The sequence below is a fragment of the Trichoplax adhaerens genome, genomic scaffold (genome assembly GCF_000150275.1).
Source record: "Trichoplax adhaerens TRIADscaffold_3 genomic scaffold, whole genome shotgun sequence".
NCBI classification, from domain to species: Eukaryota; Metazoa; Placozoa; class Uniplacotomia; order Trichoplacea; family Trichoplacidae; genus Trichoplax; species Trichoplax adhaerens.
The window spans coordinates 3,455,406-3,473,058 of record NW_002060945.1 but is presented as its reverse complement, the minus strand read 5'-3'; the positions used below and the strand labels follow the sequence as shown (position 1 = coordinate 3,473,058).

At 31.6% G+C, this 17,653-nt stretch overlaps 3 protein-coding genes across 3 annotated transcripts; 2 read left to right on the top strand and 1 right to left on the bottom strand.

Moving 5' to 3' along the window:
- Positions 1 to 1,558: 1,558 nt before the first annotated feature.
- TRIADDRAFT_54385 (uncharacterized protein) lies at positions 1,559 to 5,270 on the top strand (the record flags this gene model as incomplete). The annotated part of the gene is made up of 17 exons (XM_002110899.1): positions 1,559 to 1,670; positions 2,386 to 2,423; positions 2,530 to 2,573; positions 2,875 to 2,947; positions 3,055 to 3,191; positions 3,313 to 3,382; positions 3,459 to 3,583; positions 3,689 to 3,751; positions 3,827 to 3,910; positions 4,021 to 4,081; positions 4,174 to 4,262; positions 4,346 to 4,417; positions 4,520 to 4,558; positions 4,659 to 4,701; positions 4,837 to 4,886; positions 4,990 to 5,046; positions 5,162 to 5,270. 17 exons carry the CDS (start codon positions 1,559 to 1,561, stop codon positions 5,268 to 5,270), a joined length of 1,266 nt encoding a protein of 421 aa, XP_002110935.1.
- A 1,167-nt stretch (positions 5,271 to 6,437) lies between these two features.
- Positions 6,438 to 7,796, top strand: TRIADDRAFT_54384 (uncharacterized protein; the record flags this gene model as incomplete). The annotated part of the gene is made up of 4 exons (XM_002110898.1): positions 6,438 to 6,669; positions 7,014 to 7,158; positions 7,459 to 7,524; positions 7,676 to 7,796. 4 exons carry the CDS (start codon positions 6,438 to 6,440, stop codon positions 7,794 to 7,796), a joined length of 564 nt encoding a protein of 187 aa, XP_002110934.1.
- A 2,192-nt stretch (positions 7,797 to 9,988) lies between these two features.
- Positions 9,989 to 12,329, bottom strand: TRIADDRAFT_21915 (uncharacterized protein; the record flags this gene model as incomplete). Its single annotated transcript, XM_002110377.1, has 11 exons — positions 9,989 to 10,057; positions 10,160 to 10,217; positions 10,325 to 10,451; positions 10,661 to 10,805; positions 10,935 to 11,076; positions 11,199 to 11,277; positions 11,368 to 11,431; positions 11,528 to 11,610; positions 11,747 to 11,801; positions 11,920 to 11,994; positions 12,189 to 12,329. Coding segments are annotated over 11 exons (1,038 nt in total), but the record flags the coding sequence as incomplete, so codon positions are not given.
- Between the last annotated feature and the right edge of the window lie 5,324 nt (positions 12,330 to 17,653).

The following is a 17,653-nucleotide window of genomic DNA, read 5'->3' as shown; positions in this document are numbered from 1 at the left end:
ATCTTTGGTTAATTACGTCGATGAATAATATAATAATATTCCCCTCAAATTATAAAATCCAATGTGCTTGATGTGGATCCATTTAGTTTCTTTAAATTTTGAATGAGTAACTGTGCAGTACGACGGGCAAACGTTGGAGTGTATGAGGGAGGTACTGGCAGGCTCTGTCCTCAAACGATCAAAGGAGGCTGTACACAGTTTGCTAGCGATCTACGGTACTACAGTATGAAGCTGGTTCTTTTTGGTAAGGAGAAAGGGGTGGAGGGAAGGCTTCATTTAGCTAGAGGGGGATTGGTTTGAGATTTTAGGAGGATCAACTTTTTCTTTCGTAGTCCGTTGTCAGAGGTAGGAGGTGTTTCTGTCGTTACTGCCTGTACTGCAGCGTGGAGGCAGTACAATGTTCACCCGAGCTTACGGTAGCCGTTTGGAATTATGGAGTAGTAGAATATTATTGTAATTTTACTTTTCAATACTGTAGATATTTTCGCTCATGTTACTATCAAGCTATACTGGATAACGGATATACAAAATGAGAATCAATAATGTATTAGGGAGACCAGCAGCAACGCCGTGGAAGGCCTAGTTTACGCGTTAGCCTATAATATACTATACAGTATATTAAAATAAAGTATTAATAGTGACATCATTTTTGTTATGGTCATCTCTGGAAGTGATCACAGTCTACAATCTACAGTATTTTTGAATGTACAGTACGGTACGGCAGCGTACTGTGCACTATAGAGTTCTACTGTATACTGTACGGTATACTGTATGACAGTATACTGCATATACAGTACAGTACTGTACTGTACTGTACTGTACTTGGTTGACCAGGATAGCAATAAAGAACTTGACTCGCGTTAGCCCATAATATACTATGTATTCAAATAAAGTATTAATAGTGACATCATAGTTGTACTTGGTTGACTAGGATAGCAATAAAGAACTTGACTCGCGTTAGCTCATAATATACTATATATTAAAATAAAGTATTAATAATGACATCATTTTTGTTAGGGAAAATTAACCATATGCCCCTATATTTTTGTTATGGTCATCTCTGGAAATGGTCACAGTCTACAATCTACAGTATTTTTGAATGTACGGTACGGCAGCGTACTGTGCACTGTAGAGTTCTATACTGTACAGTACTGTACTGTACTGTACTTGGTTGACCAGGATAGCAATAAAGAACTTGACTCGCGTTAGCCCATAATACAGTATACTATACTATTAAAATAAAGTATTAATAGTGACATCATATTTGTTATGGTCATCTCTGGTGGTGGTTACAGTCTACAATCTACAGTATTTTTGAATGTACAGTACAGTACAGAAGCGTACAGTACTGTACAGTACAGTACACTGTAGAGTTCTGTACAGTACTGTACTGTACTGTACTGCCAAAGCAGGTTAAACCTATTAAACCTACTGTACTGTACTGTACTGTACTGTACTTGGTTGACCAGGATAGCAATAAAGAACTCGACTATCCCTTAGACCCTTACTACCAAAATACTGTACAGTAACGCAGGCTCAGTAGTATCAGGTAGTAAATATGGCTGACAAAAATGGTGAAGTCGTAGGCTTTGTATGTCAACGATGTTGTCAACCAGTTCGATTAGATCCATCATTTGACCAAGATTTTACAGATTATGGATTAGATGAAGGTAAGGACTCAAAAGATTACAGTATAATATAATAGGATCAATTCTATGCTTGCATGCTGAACATACTTTGTGTCCTTGGTTGCCTTTTGAGTCAATGTGAAGAAACTGATTTTCCATCCTTCAACGTTAACGCAGCTGTAGCAATCAATTATTTATCGATCGAAACAGAAATTAGATTATGATGAAGACCAATCCAGACCTTAGTCGATTTACCATTCCTGATAATTTTTAAAACTACGCCACTGAGACACTACATTACCAATACGTAGATAATATAGATATACGCTAGCTGCTGATCTACCATTGCAACACTTAACTCTGGATGAATCATCATACTTGCATTCTACTTCAATTTAGCTTCAGCAATATTGAAACCTGTAGTCAAATAATTGAGTACGTTGTATTGAAGACGTAATCGATTAATCGTTACTACCATTGCAACACTTAACTATGGATGAATCATCATACTTGCATTCTACTTCAATTTAGCTTCAGCAATATTGAAACTTGTAGTCAAATAATTGAGTATGTTGTATTGAAGACGCTACCGAGTAATCGTTACTACCATTGCAACACTTAACTATGGATGAATCATCATACTTGCATTCTACTTCAATTTAGCTTCAGCAATATTAAAACTTGTAGTCAAATAATTGAGTATGTTGTATTGAAGACGGAATCGATTAATCGTTCGAAATTGAATACTCCATTATAGGGGATAACAGTAGCAATAAAACAATTGACAAAGAACATGTAGGTCAAGAAGGGTTGAACACAGTCCTTCAACTGGATAACTCAACTATATATGGTGATTTGTTTGGTTTGTATTGATAGATTCAGTTTCATTATTGCCTTTTAGGCTAATAGATATGAAGAGGATGAAGTTGATCGTTTAGTAGTCAGGTAAAACTACTATTATATTACTTCTTACCTGTCTTGACACGCTGCTTATAGGTACTGAAGCACAATATAATTAAATAATATCAAAAATCACAGCCAACTATCTTGTCATTATGATAAACCTCCAGAATTACACTATCATAGACGTTAAATTGCTAATAGAATTACTAATGAGTTTTTAAAATTGGCTCAAGTTATGTAGCTATTGTTGCTCTTTTCTAAATCTCGTCATTTTAGAAAGTACAGTCCCTATTAGCACTTAAATACTTTCACTTTAGTACCTTCCTGCATTTCTCTTATCTAGACGTAGCCAAGAAGAAAAAGCAAATTTTGAAGCTGCTGAAGCCCAAGCTAAATCTTATAACGATAAAATAAAAGTAAGATTCATAATTTGCACTCACTACGCACTGGAACATGTCAAAGCTTACGCCATTCCACTTTCTAACATAGTTGACTGACATACTCGTATAAATTCATGTTACAGTCACGGGCCAAGCTATTCGATATTCTATCTTCACAATCTGAAATTGATCATCCATTATGCGACGAATGTGGTGGATTATTACTAGATTTTCTCGATCAAGAATTAGATGCAGCTGAAGTTGATTGTAGAACTTACAGGTAGATATTTTTAAGTCTATCACCACTATTTGGGATGATTATAATGTTGAAGCGTTTCGACATGTAATCATCAACCTATGGTTAACTTCATTACGTAAACGTTGAATTATTGCTTTGTTAGTGCATTTTTAGATAGTTCCGACAAGGATGGAGAGGAGGATATTGAAAGTTTGCAAGCGGAATTACAAAAAGTAATAACGACCTACATTAATTGGTAAAGGATGTTAATGTCTTAAAATGGAATGTTGTGTTTTCCATAATATATAGCTAAAAGCGGAAGAAGAAAACTTGCAAAAGCAACTTAAAGAAGGAGAAAAGGAACGAGAAAGTCTGCTAGAGGAAAGAGAAACACAAAAACAAGAGGCGTTACGATTAGATCAAGAAGAAGAAAAGTATATCAACATTGAAGAAAATGCTTAAAATTCATTTTAGAAATACGTATACTGTACAATAATGGATTTCTGGATGCTAAAATCTAGTTATTTCATTTTTCTTAGTTTCATGTTAGAGTACCATTCATTAGAAAAGCGAAGAATTGAATTTGAAAATGAAGATAGAAGGTATGTTGATGTTTAGCTTTACCTTACCAGCCATATCAATGCAATACGATGATGTAATTTTCTTCTTCTTTGTAGTGTTGATTACCAAATGATTTACGCCCAGTTACAAATAGAAAGATTAAAGCGAACAAATATATTTAACTGCGCGTTTCATATATGGTTAGTATTTAAATTAAAATTTAAATTAAAATTTAAATGTAAAACAGTGCCAAGATTAATTTTGAATAACTTCAGCCTTTCAATTCTAATTCATTTAAAATTTATTTTAGGCATAGAGGCCATTTTGGCACAATAAACAATTTTAGACTTGGACGCCTACCGACGGTACCGGTAGGTTTCATCACCACGATAACTGCTTTAAAAATACTTGATTTTTGTCTATGTTATGACATAATCTATATTTATTCTCAAATTTTGTAAAGGTTGAATGGAATGAAATTAACGCTGCATGGGGTCAGACGGCATTATTATTACACTGCCTAGCAAAGAAAATTGGTTTTACATTCTTAAGGTTATAGACTTTAATAAATGTAACTACTTTTCGCTTTCTTAATGACATCCTGTATAACAAAATTGCACTTGATTTTTCTATAGGTATCGATTGGTACCTTATGGAAGTTATTCCTTTATTGAGCCCTTGTCTGACAAGTCGCGACAATTAACACTGTTAGTTAGCCATAGATTTGAATAGCATTACCTTATCGAGATGGTTTAACTACTTACATAGTTAGGAAATGAAAGTAATGTCACGATGGTATTTTCCCGTAGGTTTTGTAACGGAGGAATTCGATATTTATGGAATTCAAAGTGAGTATCTCTATTGTCATAACTTGTATATTGATCACAATTCATTAAATAGATGCGGCATTGCTATCAATACTCTAATTATTTTTCTGGAACTAATTAGATTTGATCTAGCAATGGTGGCCTTCCTAGACTGCTTACAACAGGTACTGCACAGTAATGAAATTTGCTTAGAAGTTTAGTCCAATCGATAATAAATTACTCTAAGGCTACTTGTTAAGAATCTCTCGGCCTCAACGGGTACTTTTATTTGATTTATCCATTCCTGCAATGTATTACAGTTTAAAGAAGAAGTAGAAAAACATGACTCTGGATTTAGCTTGCCTTACAAGTAAAAAATATCGTAGCCATATTATTAAAAGTCGATATGTTTTCAGTGTGTCCTATATAAAGTTAAAAACGGGTAAATACAAGAAACAATCTCTATTTTGTAGAATGTCTAAGGGAAAAATTGAAGATTCTAGTGGATCTGGAGGATCTTACTCAATTAAGTAAATAGCTAATTGACTAATTGATTGACTGCTTGATACGATGAACAGATTAGTTTTAGGACAGAAAATCTTAAGGGTTATTTAATGCTTTACGTGGACATGTTTGCTAATTTAGGACACAATTTAATTCTGAGGAACGCTGGACAAAGGCGTTGAAATTTATGTTAACAAATTTGAAGTGGGCTCTTGCCTGGGTTTCTTCCAAATGCTTAGAAAATGATTAATCGCCGTTCCCTTGATTGAAATAATTGGACTCTAAATTTTGCTAAATGGATTGATTTTTATTTCCTTAAATTACTGATATCTTCTATGTTTTCAATTCTTAAAATTTTCAGACTATTCATATAGCGTTTAGCTGATATTGTCTTGCGTAATACGCCTGCAAATAGATAACCGTGCAAATTAATTCTTTTCCGCTTTTAAAGTTTACATTCTTATTCATCGCTTCGCTTACTGTCATTAAAATTCACAGATTTATCGAGTGCATGATTTACAATTTCTCGCTGTTATCTCATTAACAAAAAATGCATACTTTATAAATTGATTTATTTTATAAAAAAGCGCAGAAAATTCGTTGCAGTATCTAAATGTTATCTTATACGAGTACATGCAACATGTAAATGCAGTGTATGAATGATATTTCAATAACTGTATCATAAGTCACCATTTCCTTCGATATCTTTTATTGTATTGTATATATATACCAGTCTACCTTTAGTTGTTGCTCTTAATTTTAATGGCTATGTTAAGATTTAGTTTGATTACAAAAGTGTATATTATGTCAAAAAATCGATTTATGCTTCTAAGCGCTCAGTTACCTAATAAAATAATCTAATTAAAAGCAAACAAATTAACCGCAAATGTAGGTGAAATAGAGCTATAACCACTGTACTTCACTAGCTATACCGAGTTGGATAATTATAGATTTAAAAACGGCTAATGATGCATACTACATTCCATTGAGGAATTTGCTATCCTCTTGGCTGCCATTCCATTGCTACCCTAATTAATTAACTAATTATAATAATGATAATAATTAATTATTATTAAACAGCTTATCTGCCGGATGGTAGCATGTGCGGTACAATACTATACACTGTACACTGTACACTTCTAGATCTTATACTGTTCTGTATGGACAGTACAGTATAAGATCCGTCAACTACAGTACGTAGTAAAACAGTACTGTACTGTTATTAGTGAGTCTATAAGCAACTGTATGGGAAATTGTACATTAGCGTAGTCCTATCCTCAGTGTCCTTGGGTCCTGTATACTGTCCACGATTTCGACTAAAGGGAAATCGTGCAATCTAAGCAATAGTTTCCTTTTTGTTTTGCATTATTTCAACCTCAGGCAATGCCTAAATAACTTGGTACTATTGCAGATCGAAATGGGAAAGTTCAGAAAAAGAACCAAGCGTATAAATCGAACCATCAAGTCTACCATTGCAGACAATCTTCAAGATGGAGAAGGAAGTGAAGAATTAAACCCGGTTATGGATGTGGAAGATGATCATGAAAGCGATAAATTAAGTACCATCTATTCTACGACCTCACGGATGTCGGTGAATAATTTGACTAAAAAAGAGAAAAGGCAGATCAAGAAAGAAAATTGGGCCAGGCGTAAGTATTGCAATCATTTCAGTTTAGCTTACAACTTCTGTAATACTTTCATGCATCTAAGGATATACGCGTATAACAGTATGTGCAGACAATTATTAGAAAGCTACTAGCGCAAAAGTTACTGCAAGACTGCGCCATGTCTCTTCTAATAATCTGCAATGTAATTCAATACAACCAAAGTAAGAGATTGAATCGATATAGATATCATGTGATAGCTTATATGTAAATTATCTGCATATGCGTACGTATACCTTATACAAATTAGAAACCAATAAGACCTACGCAATTACATATTCAAGTAGTTAAGTTTCTCTTGAAGTAATCCACTATTTCTTAATAATTAGGCATCGAAGCATATTATACAACCAGAAAAGAAGACATCCAGGCTGCTAAAAGAAGGAAAACTCCTGTTGTTGGTGATTTACAACCGTTACAGATGGCATTACCAACGTTGGAGGAATTAATTCGAGAAAGTCAGAATATACCCAAGTTAGTACACAGACCATTCATCGCCATGTTGATGAAAGATTACTTGTTTGCCAAGTATTGGATAGCACAGTTTAAACACCAGAAAATAGTGATGATCATTATGAATGTTGGATATACTGTACCTTAGGCCTACTCAAACAAATGTAGTACGCTGCAAGATACGATATTTAATCGTATAGGCATGTTAATAGTTAATTAGCAAACGATGATATTAGGCTCCTTTTTAAGAAGTAAGTTTGAGGAATTGAATTATCGTTTCTAATGCTTATTTTCCTTTGGTTTCTGTCAAAACCAACGCAGGAGTAAAGATGAAAAAACTAGCAAACCACTTCATAAAATGAAAAGGAAACAGAGACAAAGAGGATTGTATGTAAATAGTTTTAAAAGAAAGAATTTCTTCTCTTACATATTACCTGTATATAGTAATATACTAAAAAAAAGAAATTGTTGCCATAGCTGCAATAATTATACATGAAATCCTGTTAAACGTTGGTGTTATGTATTATCATTTCTCTAGAGCCCGTGAAAAGGAGATTTTTTCGCAAGTACTCAGCCATCCTGCATTTTCTAGTGACCCGCTATGTGCAATTAATGGTCATCTGTCAATGGTCGTTCAATCTGAAAAGAACCAGGAGTAAACGAAGCAAGATAAAATTAAATATTTATGCTCCTTGTAACCACAAGCAGTAGATCCGGTAATTTTTTTATCGCACAGTACGGTAGAGATTGGGCATAGCTTTTATTAAATTCCTGGTAATACACATAGACCGTCATCGGTAAATTATAATTACTGGCAACTCTCAAATATGTGGATTCATTTATCTGATTTTAATAGCACAATCACTCATCGTGTACAGTACACTACTTCCAAATTTATTAAACTTAATCTCAATTAAATTGAGATATTATTACATACTGTATGACTAATAGATTTTTGTTGTCTGCTAGCACTTGTAATAAAATTTATATAACTTTGCCTTTTGAAATTAGTCTGCTTCATTCGAGCTTCACAAAATAAAATCATTATAAAAATCTAACAGCCATATTGTAAAGGGAGTATGTAGCAATTACTTTATTGCATGTAAGCAGTGTCTTTTATGCTGGTCGTTAGAGCTTCTAACATTTAATCGAATATAATGCTCCAATTGCAAATGATGGTATCTTATTCGATTACGCGACTACATATTTATTACAATTCTTTATCCATGTAGAATGGATAACAGTATAATAATTCTTGATTCTTGAGTAAATACTATTTTATCATTTACAAGTCCACTATACGGAATCTCCATATTAAAGTGCAAATAATATGATGATCAAGTTAACATTGCATCAGAATAAGAATCAGGAATTTTATCATGATTTTGAATGACTAATAATCATATGGAAGCATTTAAAAATTATAAATTGAACTATCAGAACGATAGCTGTACTCATAGTCATAGCCATTTCTGTATTTTAGTCACGCCTGTTCCACACTTACATTTAAAGGGTTAGCAACAAAATGTTTAACACATAATTAGTCATTTCATGATATATAGATGGATATTAGTTTGTATGTAGATACCTGGAGAATGAGTTGACAAGGAAGTGGTTAGATATTCAATATATATATATAAATAGCAACGGAGATAGTTTTTATCAAGACACTAGCGATAGCTCAGCAGTATTCTACGACGTTTAACTTATAGTGGCAACAATTTTTCTTATATTACACTATCTACCCTTTTATATTTATTGACACTAAATGAATACTTTATTCTGCTTATATGTTACTATAAATTGATTAGAAATCTGTAATTTATAATGTATAGAATAGGTTAGTAGTAGAATCAATACTTAATTTAATATTATAACTAGTCATCAATACTGATAACGATCTTGCAGGAATCCATTATCTAATTATTCAAATTCAGGTCAGGGTAATAGATAGAAATGATTTAAATTATAAAATTGATCACATATTATCTATCATTCTAACCATCTCTTAAAGTAGAATTATAGAAAAAGGCAGCTACAAAAGGTGATACTCTTAACTGTATTTGAATGATATTTAAAGGCCATAAAATGAACGAAATTTTGATAAATAAGTACAGTCACGTTCAAAGCATTATAAATATTTTCATAAATACAAAGTATTAGGGTTGATATATAAGAACCATTGACAGAAATTTTTACGAGCAACCGCTCATTGCTCAGTATAACTGATGCATAGTATAATTTTTGTTCATACAAGCAATTAATATAATTAATACGAGGTATGCATGATGAAATAACAGATTTTGGCAGAATTTCTACTTCCAATACTTTTAATTAGCGTATGGGCAAATCAATTGGTATTAGTAGCAGTAGCGTGCACAGAAATAAGCTCTACGCTTTACCAAAAAATTTATTTAATCAACTACTGTAATGGTAGAAATTGTCATCCTTGAAATAGCTATCAATATAGCCACAGAGGGCGGAACAGCGTAGGCGCATGCCATGTAGCTAACAACTTTTTATAAATAATAACTTTTTTAAGGTAAGATGTTATCCAGAAACTTGCGATATCCATGATTGACTAAGGGTTAGCATTTTACAAATCTCTAACTTTATTAAAACTTCTGACTAAGTAATTATCCATAATTATCACCACAGCTGAGGATGAGACATTGTGGAAAATTTCTCTTCCCTTAATTTCCAGTAATTATCTTTGAAAATCCAGTTTCCTTCACTTGTTTTCCTAATAATTAAATAAATATCATATTGATCAATGTTATTCTAACTTTTATTCTCTATTCATAGTTAAATATTTTCCTATTTATTATTGAATGTACTCCAGTAAATATTCTTACTCAAAAAATCGAGGGGTCCATTTATGTCCAGCTGCCTCTCGAGCTTTGCGAGCTTTCCTCTGTAGCTGCAGAAACAAAAGTGTGTTTAAAAGATTAAGATTAGACAGTAAGCTTAAGCTTATCAGTTTTATCATTTTATTTCAGTAATGCTAGATTAATTATATTACTTCTTCTATTCGCAGTTTGTGAGTCTCCGCTGCAGCTAAATTTCCTTCCTCTAAATATCTATATTACGAACCATCAGTTAGTAATTAAATATAATCATAAGCTTTTCACTTTATGATGTGTCAGCTCTATTTAATATCCATAACTTGCGGAACTTTTTTGTATACCTCTGATCAGTTCGAAATCTTGAGTCGGTAGAAGGCAAAATTTCTGGATGATCTGGCTCGATTTCATTTAGTTCCATAGCAAATTTCGTAAATCCATAGTAATTTTCATAGTTTGGAGGCATAATTCCTATTAATTAAAGTAAATTTGAAGCTTCATTTAGGAAAGCTGCCTAATGCTGTGAGTAACTCGTAAAGTTATGAGAACGTGACTCTAACTATCTTGCAATTATAGACGACGGGAATATAACTTGATAAAGAAGACACCTTACTGTACTATATTAGTTTTGATTAAATAATTCAACAGTAAAATCATATCGCATCCCCTAAGCTACATACCTGGCCTCCATAGGCAGATTGCTGATGAAGGTTGGCCTAAGTATAGACCTTCATTCCATTTACCAAAAAGCGTTTGTATGGTTTTTCCATTGCTATCCAGAATTTGTCCTTTCACATCACATTTCTTGTTATTAAAAGATCCGCCCTATAGAAGAATATTTCCATTTAAACAATTAGGTTTACCAAATTAATATCTAAGAATTAAAAACGTTTTTAGAAATAAACAAATCTTACAGCTTCAATGAGATCGGTAAATGTTGTTTTAGATAAATACCTTGTTGAACGTTAACTTGCAAGTTAATCGATTAACAGAATTTTTTATAATCATATCTCCATAATATTCGATCCAGCGTTGGCCACGAAGAATGCTGTGTACGCAAGCTGTTACTTTATTCCATTTATAACTCTCATTATATCTGGACAATGAATGTAATAAAGTTATTTCGATTATATACTATAAAATACTTTAGCTGGAATTTTTTGAAATAAAGCATCATTTTAATAATGCGATAATTGGCGCGAGTAACATTACACATACTTATGAATAGTAAGGTTTACGGATCCTACTGGAAAAATCTCTAAAGATTTACCCCAAAACCTATTTTTTAAACGTGTATCTAAAGTGGAAAATAAAATATTTCTGAATATTTAATCCATTATATATTGTGTCGATGAATTATCATAGTTAATAAAATTCAGACTCATACCTTGCCAGAATTTCCATCTTTCAGAATCGGCATGACATGCTGAAATGGGTGGATGATGGCTAACCTGAAGATACAATTCGGATATAATTATAGTTTACTCTTTTATTTACAATTTTTTCAATCTTATGCCGAAATAGTTGCTTTAATAATTATTTGTAACCTGTTCAGCAATAAAGTTAAATCCACGATCTCCTCGAATTGTTTCGTAAGTTTCACCTAATATTGGGTTAAAAGGCTTTTGACCTAAAGATCGTATTAGAAAGTAGGCTAGATAAGCATGCAATTTAATTAAATTTTCTTTACACCATTTCCAAAATCAATAAAGGTATGTATAGTGCATCTATAATGTCTTGTACCAGTACAGTATTAAGTGAATTACCTGCTCGGTAATGGCTGTTATTGTACGCAGAAACAGCAAATGCAGCAACATAAGCCTATATTCGAAAAATAATAAAATAGCTTTACCCTCCGATTCTTATCTTTTGTGCTTGATAGCTTGTAAAGCAATATAGATATTTACGATGAAAGATGATCCTATAATTTAATAGTTACCATTCGTTCTACAACATCGTCAGTCATTGCAGCTTTATCTAGAAGATCACTGTATTCAAGTTCTTCACACTGACGCTGAAGAAGCGGGTTAAATTTTATTTAGCGAAATCGTTATAGAATCAGAATCAGACTAAAAAGATTACAAATAAAGCAATTGATACGATACTAAAATGTAAAAGATCGAATTAAATTTAGCTTAATAAAATAGATTATGAACGAAATTCAACAAGAATAAGGTTAATAATTAAAGTTAGCAGTATTTAATATACCTGCAGTGCACTTAATGGTTCATTCATGCTGACTGGCATGGATATTTTAGAAAGATCTTTGCCAATATTTTTACTTAATAACCCAAATATACTAATATCGTTCCTCGGATTTTTAAATGCTGGTAATATACATCGTCGCTGAAAGGTATCATCTGGAATACCTAAATTAAAAGAATAATGGTTAGTACCGAGCTTAAAAGACGTAGTATCTTTTTAGACACGACCGTTAACACACAACGGCTCGTTATGCTTTGTATTATTCTCGACCTAAGAGTCCTAAATTCTACTCTTACATCTTGTAATATGCTTAATATATTAGATTCTAAGGATGGTTATAATATATATATATATTATGTATCAAATTTATAATGGTACAGAATCAGAAACAATAGAAGTTAAGATGCACTCTAGCCATATTTAATTCATAGCACCATTATTAACCGATTTAAATAAACTCTTGGATGGAACTTTCAAACATAAGTACAAATATGGCACTGTAACCCATATATAATTATAATTTAAATCTAAATCTAGTAATACATAAAACAGTGCTAAGGGTGCGATACCTTGTATAACATCTTCAGAATCGGAGGTATCATCGGAATCGCATGGACTACTTTCAATATCAGAATCCTAGAAATACAAGAAGCAAAGCACAAATCCGTTTATGTTGTACAATAAGAATTCGTATTGTTTAGTTACTAAATATTACGTACATCGATATCTGAGGACCCATTTTCCGAGAGAAATCCCTAAATAATTATAAAAAGTAATCGATCATTGCTATCGTTACGATATCATCTTTACTGTTTTCAAATATAGAGTTGTAGAGGAAAGGAAAACACTAGGACTTGAATTTAATCATTCAATTTCTAACCTGTTCTGCATCATAAAATAGCGTAGCAGAGTCTGATAGGACTGAGGCGGTTGAAACAGAGGGTTTCTGATCAAATTTATATAATTGTACAATAAAATATCACAAGGTAATCAGATAAAAAATTCTTTTTAAATTGATCATTTCTTTTTATCATATTTAAGGTCATAACATAAGTCATTTTACCAAATGCAGATGACCTTCAGAAGAACTACTTCTACCGCCAAATTCGGTTAATAATTGTATCTGCAATAATCTATGCCGTAAATCTTCATTGTGAGCTACTGCCTATCGAGTCGGATGAATAATTATTAACATTTTAACACGGTTGTCTCGTTATCATGCCGATTGCAATCATGTAAGAGATTATCCGTTAAATGTAATATTCTAATCGTAAGAAAGAGATTTATAAATAGCTGTATTCATATGCAAGTATTTCATTCAAACTCTGGACTATATCGGCAAGCTTACTTGGTTAAGAGCATTTCGTAACGATTTTATATGAGCTTGATAAGCAGCTACAGTATTGTCTGGTTGTTCAGCGATGGTCTAATAGGATTATAAACAGAATATATTTTGTTATAAAAATAACTCAAAATTGACTGGTGTATACTTATTGCTATGATCTACTAGTAATTATGGTCATTATTTATCATTCAATCGAAGTATAGCTAGCATACTGTAAACATGTTAAAAAATTAACATCTATTGTATAAATAGATTGTCACCCATTAAATTATACTCTTCTATACCGTTTTTAATTTCTCTCGTTCTTCGGTCATTAATATAAAGATAGCTTTAAGTTGACTACAAACTAAATCAAATTAAAAATATTAAATGAATGTATTCGGTTAAAAGAAAGAAACGATTAAGAGGTAAACAAAATTAAAATTGCAACTCTTTTTCACTGATTTGGACATGTTAGAATATTCAACTGATATAGTACTCGGACTTACCGACGTTAGCTTGAGCTGTAAATTCTTCCTTAATTTTTATATCTTGATCGATAGGTTGTGGTAGTGTTTCATTTTCTTGATTTTTTAATGATGATGCTGATGATTTATTATCGCTGTTATGTTGATTCTAAATCAAAATAAAATGCACCATAAGAGAAATCATTAGGTAGATGATTTAAATCGTGGACTGAACTTGTAAAATCGTTCGTTTCTATCTTTTATTAAAATATGTAGTACAAAATCTACGATTTCGATCGCATTTTTCTAAGTTACACACTTAATTTAATTTCAAATATTAAAAATAGCGAATACCGGTGCGTTATTTTTTCTCAGCATCTTATTATTTCAATCTCGTTAACCTCATAGAAATTGGGTAACACATCGCTGACTTACCGTGTTGGAGGAAGAATTTGTAGTATTCTTTACGTTTAGTTTGCGCCCTTTCTTTTTAGACTTATCATTAACCTCACTATCGGACACTGATGTACCTGATGACTAATTTAAATAGTGTGAAAAAGAAATTACCAGTTTCAATTGATTGAATGTAAAATGAATAGAAAGATAATAATAATAACAACAGCGATAGAAAAAGGTTTTTTAATTTTAAAAATTTTTTAGATATTCTTATCAAGAGATCGATAACAAAATACATACTGCGGCTTGAGTATGTTTTTCATTGATATTGTCAAGATGTGCGATTGAATTTTTCATTTTAGTCAGTAAATGTGATAGGCTAGTTAATCCTTCTTCGGCATCATGAAGTTCTAATAAAGTAATCGTAAAGTTTGTAAATCACTGATAGTCCAAAGAACACGTAATTGACTATTTATTGCTATCATGATAGAATTTGTGAAATTTATCGATTGTAAAGTAGCTGTAGAAATGGTAGATATTGATTTTTATAATAATAATACATAAAATTTTCTCTATTTTTATTAGTTATACAAGTTCAAACACTCTTATTTTGATATGGGTAAATTTAAATGAACCCTACAAACAAATCTGAACTGTACATACAAGGTTTAACCATAGGTATCTATAACTGACATTCGCTAATATATATCAAGATTCAAGAAAAAACATCGAGCAAAAGAATTTAAGCTAAAACATCAATCAATTGTGAGAAGATCATATAACACTAATATTTGAATGGTACGATCTTTATTTACCTAGTTTTAGTTTTTCAATATCAGGCTTATTATCGGTGACTTGACAATAGCTATCTTCAGCATTACCGTCACTTGGTGATGGTTCAACAACAGTTACTTCTCGATTATATGGCGTACTACTTTTATCAACATTAATACGATGAGTAGAATGATGTAATACAGATGGACTTTGAATCGATGATGTACGTAAATTAATTGATGCCAACTTATGGCAGTAATCACGATGTGCTTTCAGATGTTTGATCCAACGACAAAATTGTTCATCATTTTTAGCCTATTTTTCAATATTAATGACGTTTTAAAAGACTAAAATTGTAAAATAGTTAACTTTGATCATTATTAATTTTGTTATTATGCTACTGCAACATTGATTGATCTTAGCCATTATAATTCATAAAATATGGGGTAAAATCATTTCTATTTATTGAAATATTCCTATATTACTTAAGTGTCACCTACTCTTAATAAGTGGAATCTATTATCATGTAATAAAACTGAATCGGTTTCAGGCAAGTATACTAACTAGATGAGATTCGTTTTATACAAAATTCTCAAAGTCATATACGAGTGTATCTTGTACACAGTTACCCATGTACGTACTGAATAAGGACCATATTGAGAAAATTGGATACTGATAAATAATGTAGTCGTAGAGGTTTGTTAGCGTGATATATATATATATATATATATATACCATATATAATTCAAGCGTGCTAACTATACTATACCATGTACAGGGAGAAAGCATCTCAACTATGCTCTGTCACAAAAGATTATTATATAATTTAATAGACAATAGCTAGTCTGCAGTAAAATATTTCTATGTATGATTTAGACATCTGATGATGAAGCAAACTAAAAATAATACTATCGATATTCATGATTCTTTGAACTCAATTTAAACGCTTTAATTTGGATAGAAACAGAAGATGAAATTTAAAGATTCGTCTCTGTCAATCTACTTATGATGCCTTTTTAATCGGCATGATCAATTTATCAAATAATATATTCTTTTATTATTAGAGACCGTACAGGATGTAAAAAAATAAATTTATTTCAGACTGTATATATTATCGTATTCTTTATGATAATAGGTATTATGCTGTAATATCAGTAACTTCAGTAAATATTTCAGAAAGGGAAGTAGATGAGTAAAAGTCAACTGTTAGACATTGATATTATATTTACGAAGCTTACGATTATGAATATCTGAGTATTGATAAAATAGAAGAATGACTTGCCTTGAGATGATAAACGAATTCTTCATCGATATCGATTCGTAGTGCATTACGTTTGGTAGATATTGCACATTGTTTTACTGAGATAGCTCCACTAATTTTACCTTTTTGCATCTATTATAGAGTTATAAAGATCGCATATATAATAGCAGTTAAAAATATAAAGTACACTCCGTGTTATATGTTCATATTAGCAAATTACGTAGTCAACTACAAAATAGATTAGAAAGCCAAAAACGGCATTGGATAAAATCTATTATCAGATCTAAGGATATCTTTCAGGCAGTTTTTTATCAGGCACTTGACATCATTATAACATTAAATATGATTATCATCATTGATGCTCAAATCAAAGAAGTCAATTTCAAAAGAAAGTTATATACATGTAGTGTTAACTACGTAGTATACAAATCATAATTAGAATTAACAAGGTAAAGCGCTAGCTTCGATTATTGGCTGAATACTTAAACTTCGAAGGAAACCAAGTATAAATCAGAATTGAATTTGTAGAAATTTATTGTTACGTTGGCAAAAGGGCATTAAAAAAATGATCAAAGAAAAGAACGAAGGATAGGTTAAGTTGATAAATTTTAACTTTGGTTTGATAGATCATATTAACGTAGAACATTGCGAATAGCAACGCGACATTATGAATGGTTCATTTCGAGATATTCCGAATCTTGTGAGAATTCTAATTTTTAAGACTCACCATACAATCAACTACAACAACTTAGATATTATTTCAAGCTAGAGACCATGTATAATGTTACATATATATTTACATATACGTAAATGAGACGACATAAAGCACAGTAAAAATAAATTAAAGGGAAATCTTAATGTCTGTTAATACCACAAATGTAGTTGATCTATCATTTTACTAGTGTTATAGGATGTTGTTTTATGTAAGTGGGTTGTCAAAGCGCTATCCAATGAACGTATGAAGGGTTATTTTTGATTTCGTCTTATTTATAACACCATCAACATATTTATTATCAAAGCCAGTAAATATGGTCATTAGTCTAACTTTACTAAACTAATAGTAAAGTGTATTCAAAATCTATCATATGATCAACGCAGACTTGTACTATCTGTAACTAGGAAATATATCATAATTTATATTCTGCTAACTCCAACGCTTTCGTAATTTCCGATATTCAAGAGAAATAATGACTATAGAACCGATAAGACGTATGTAAAATAAAGAATGAAGGGATAAGAGATAGGA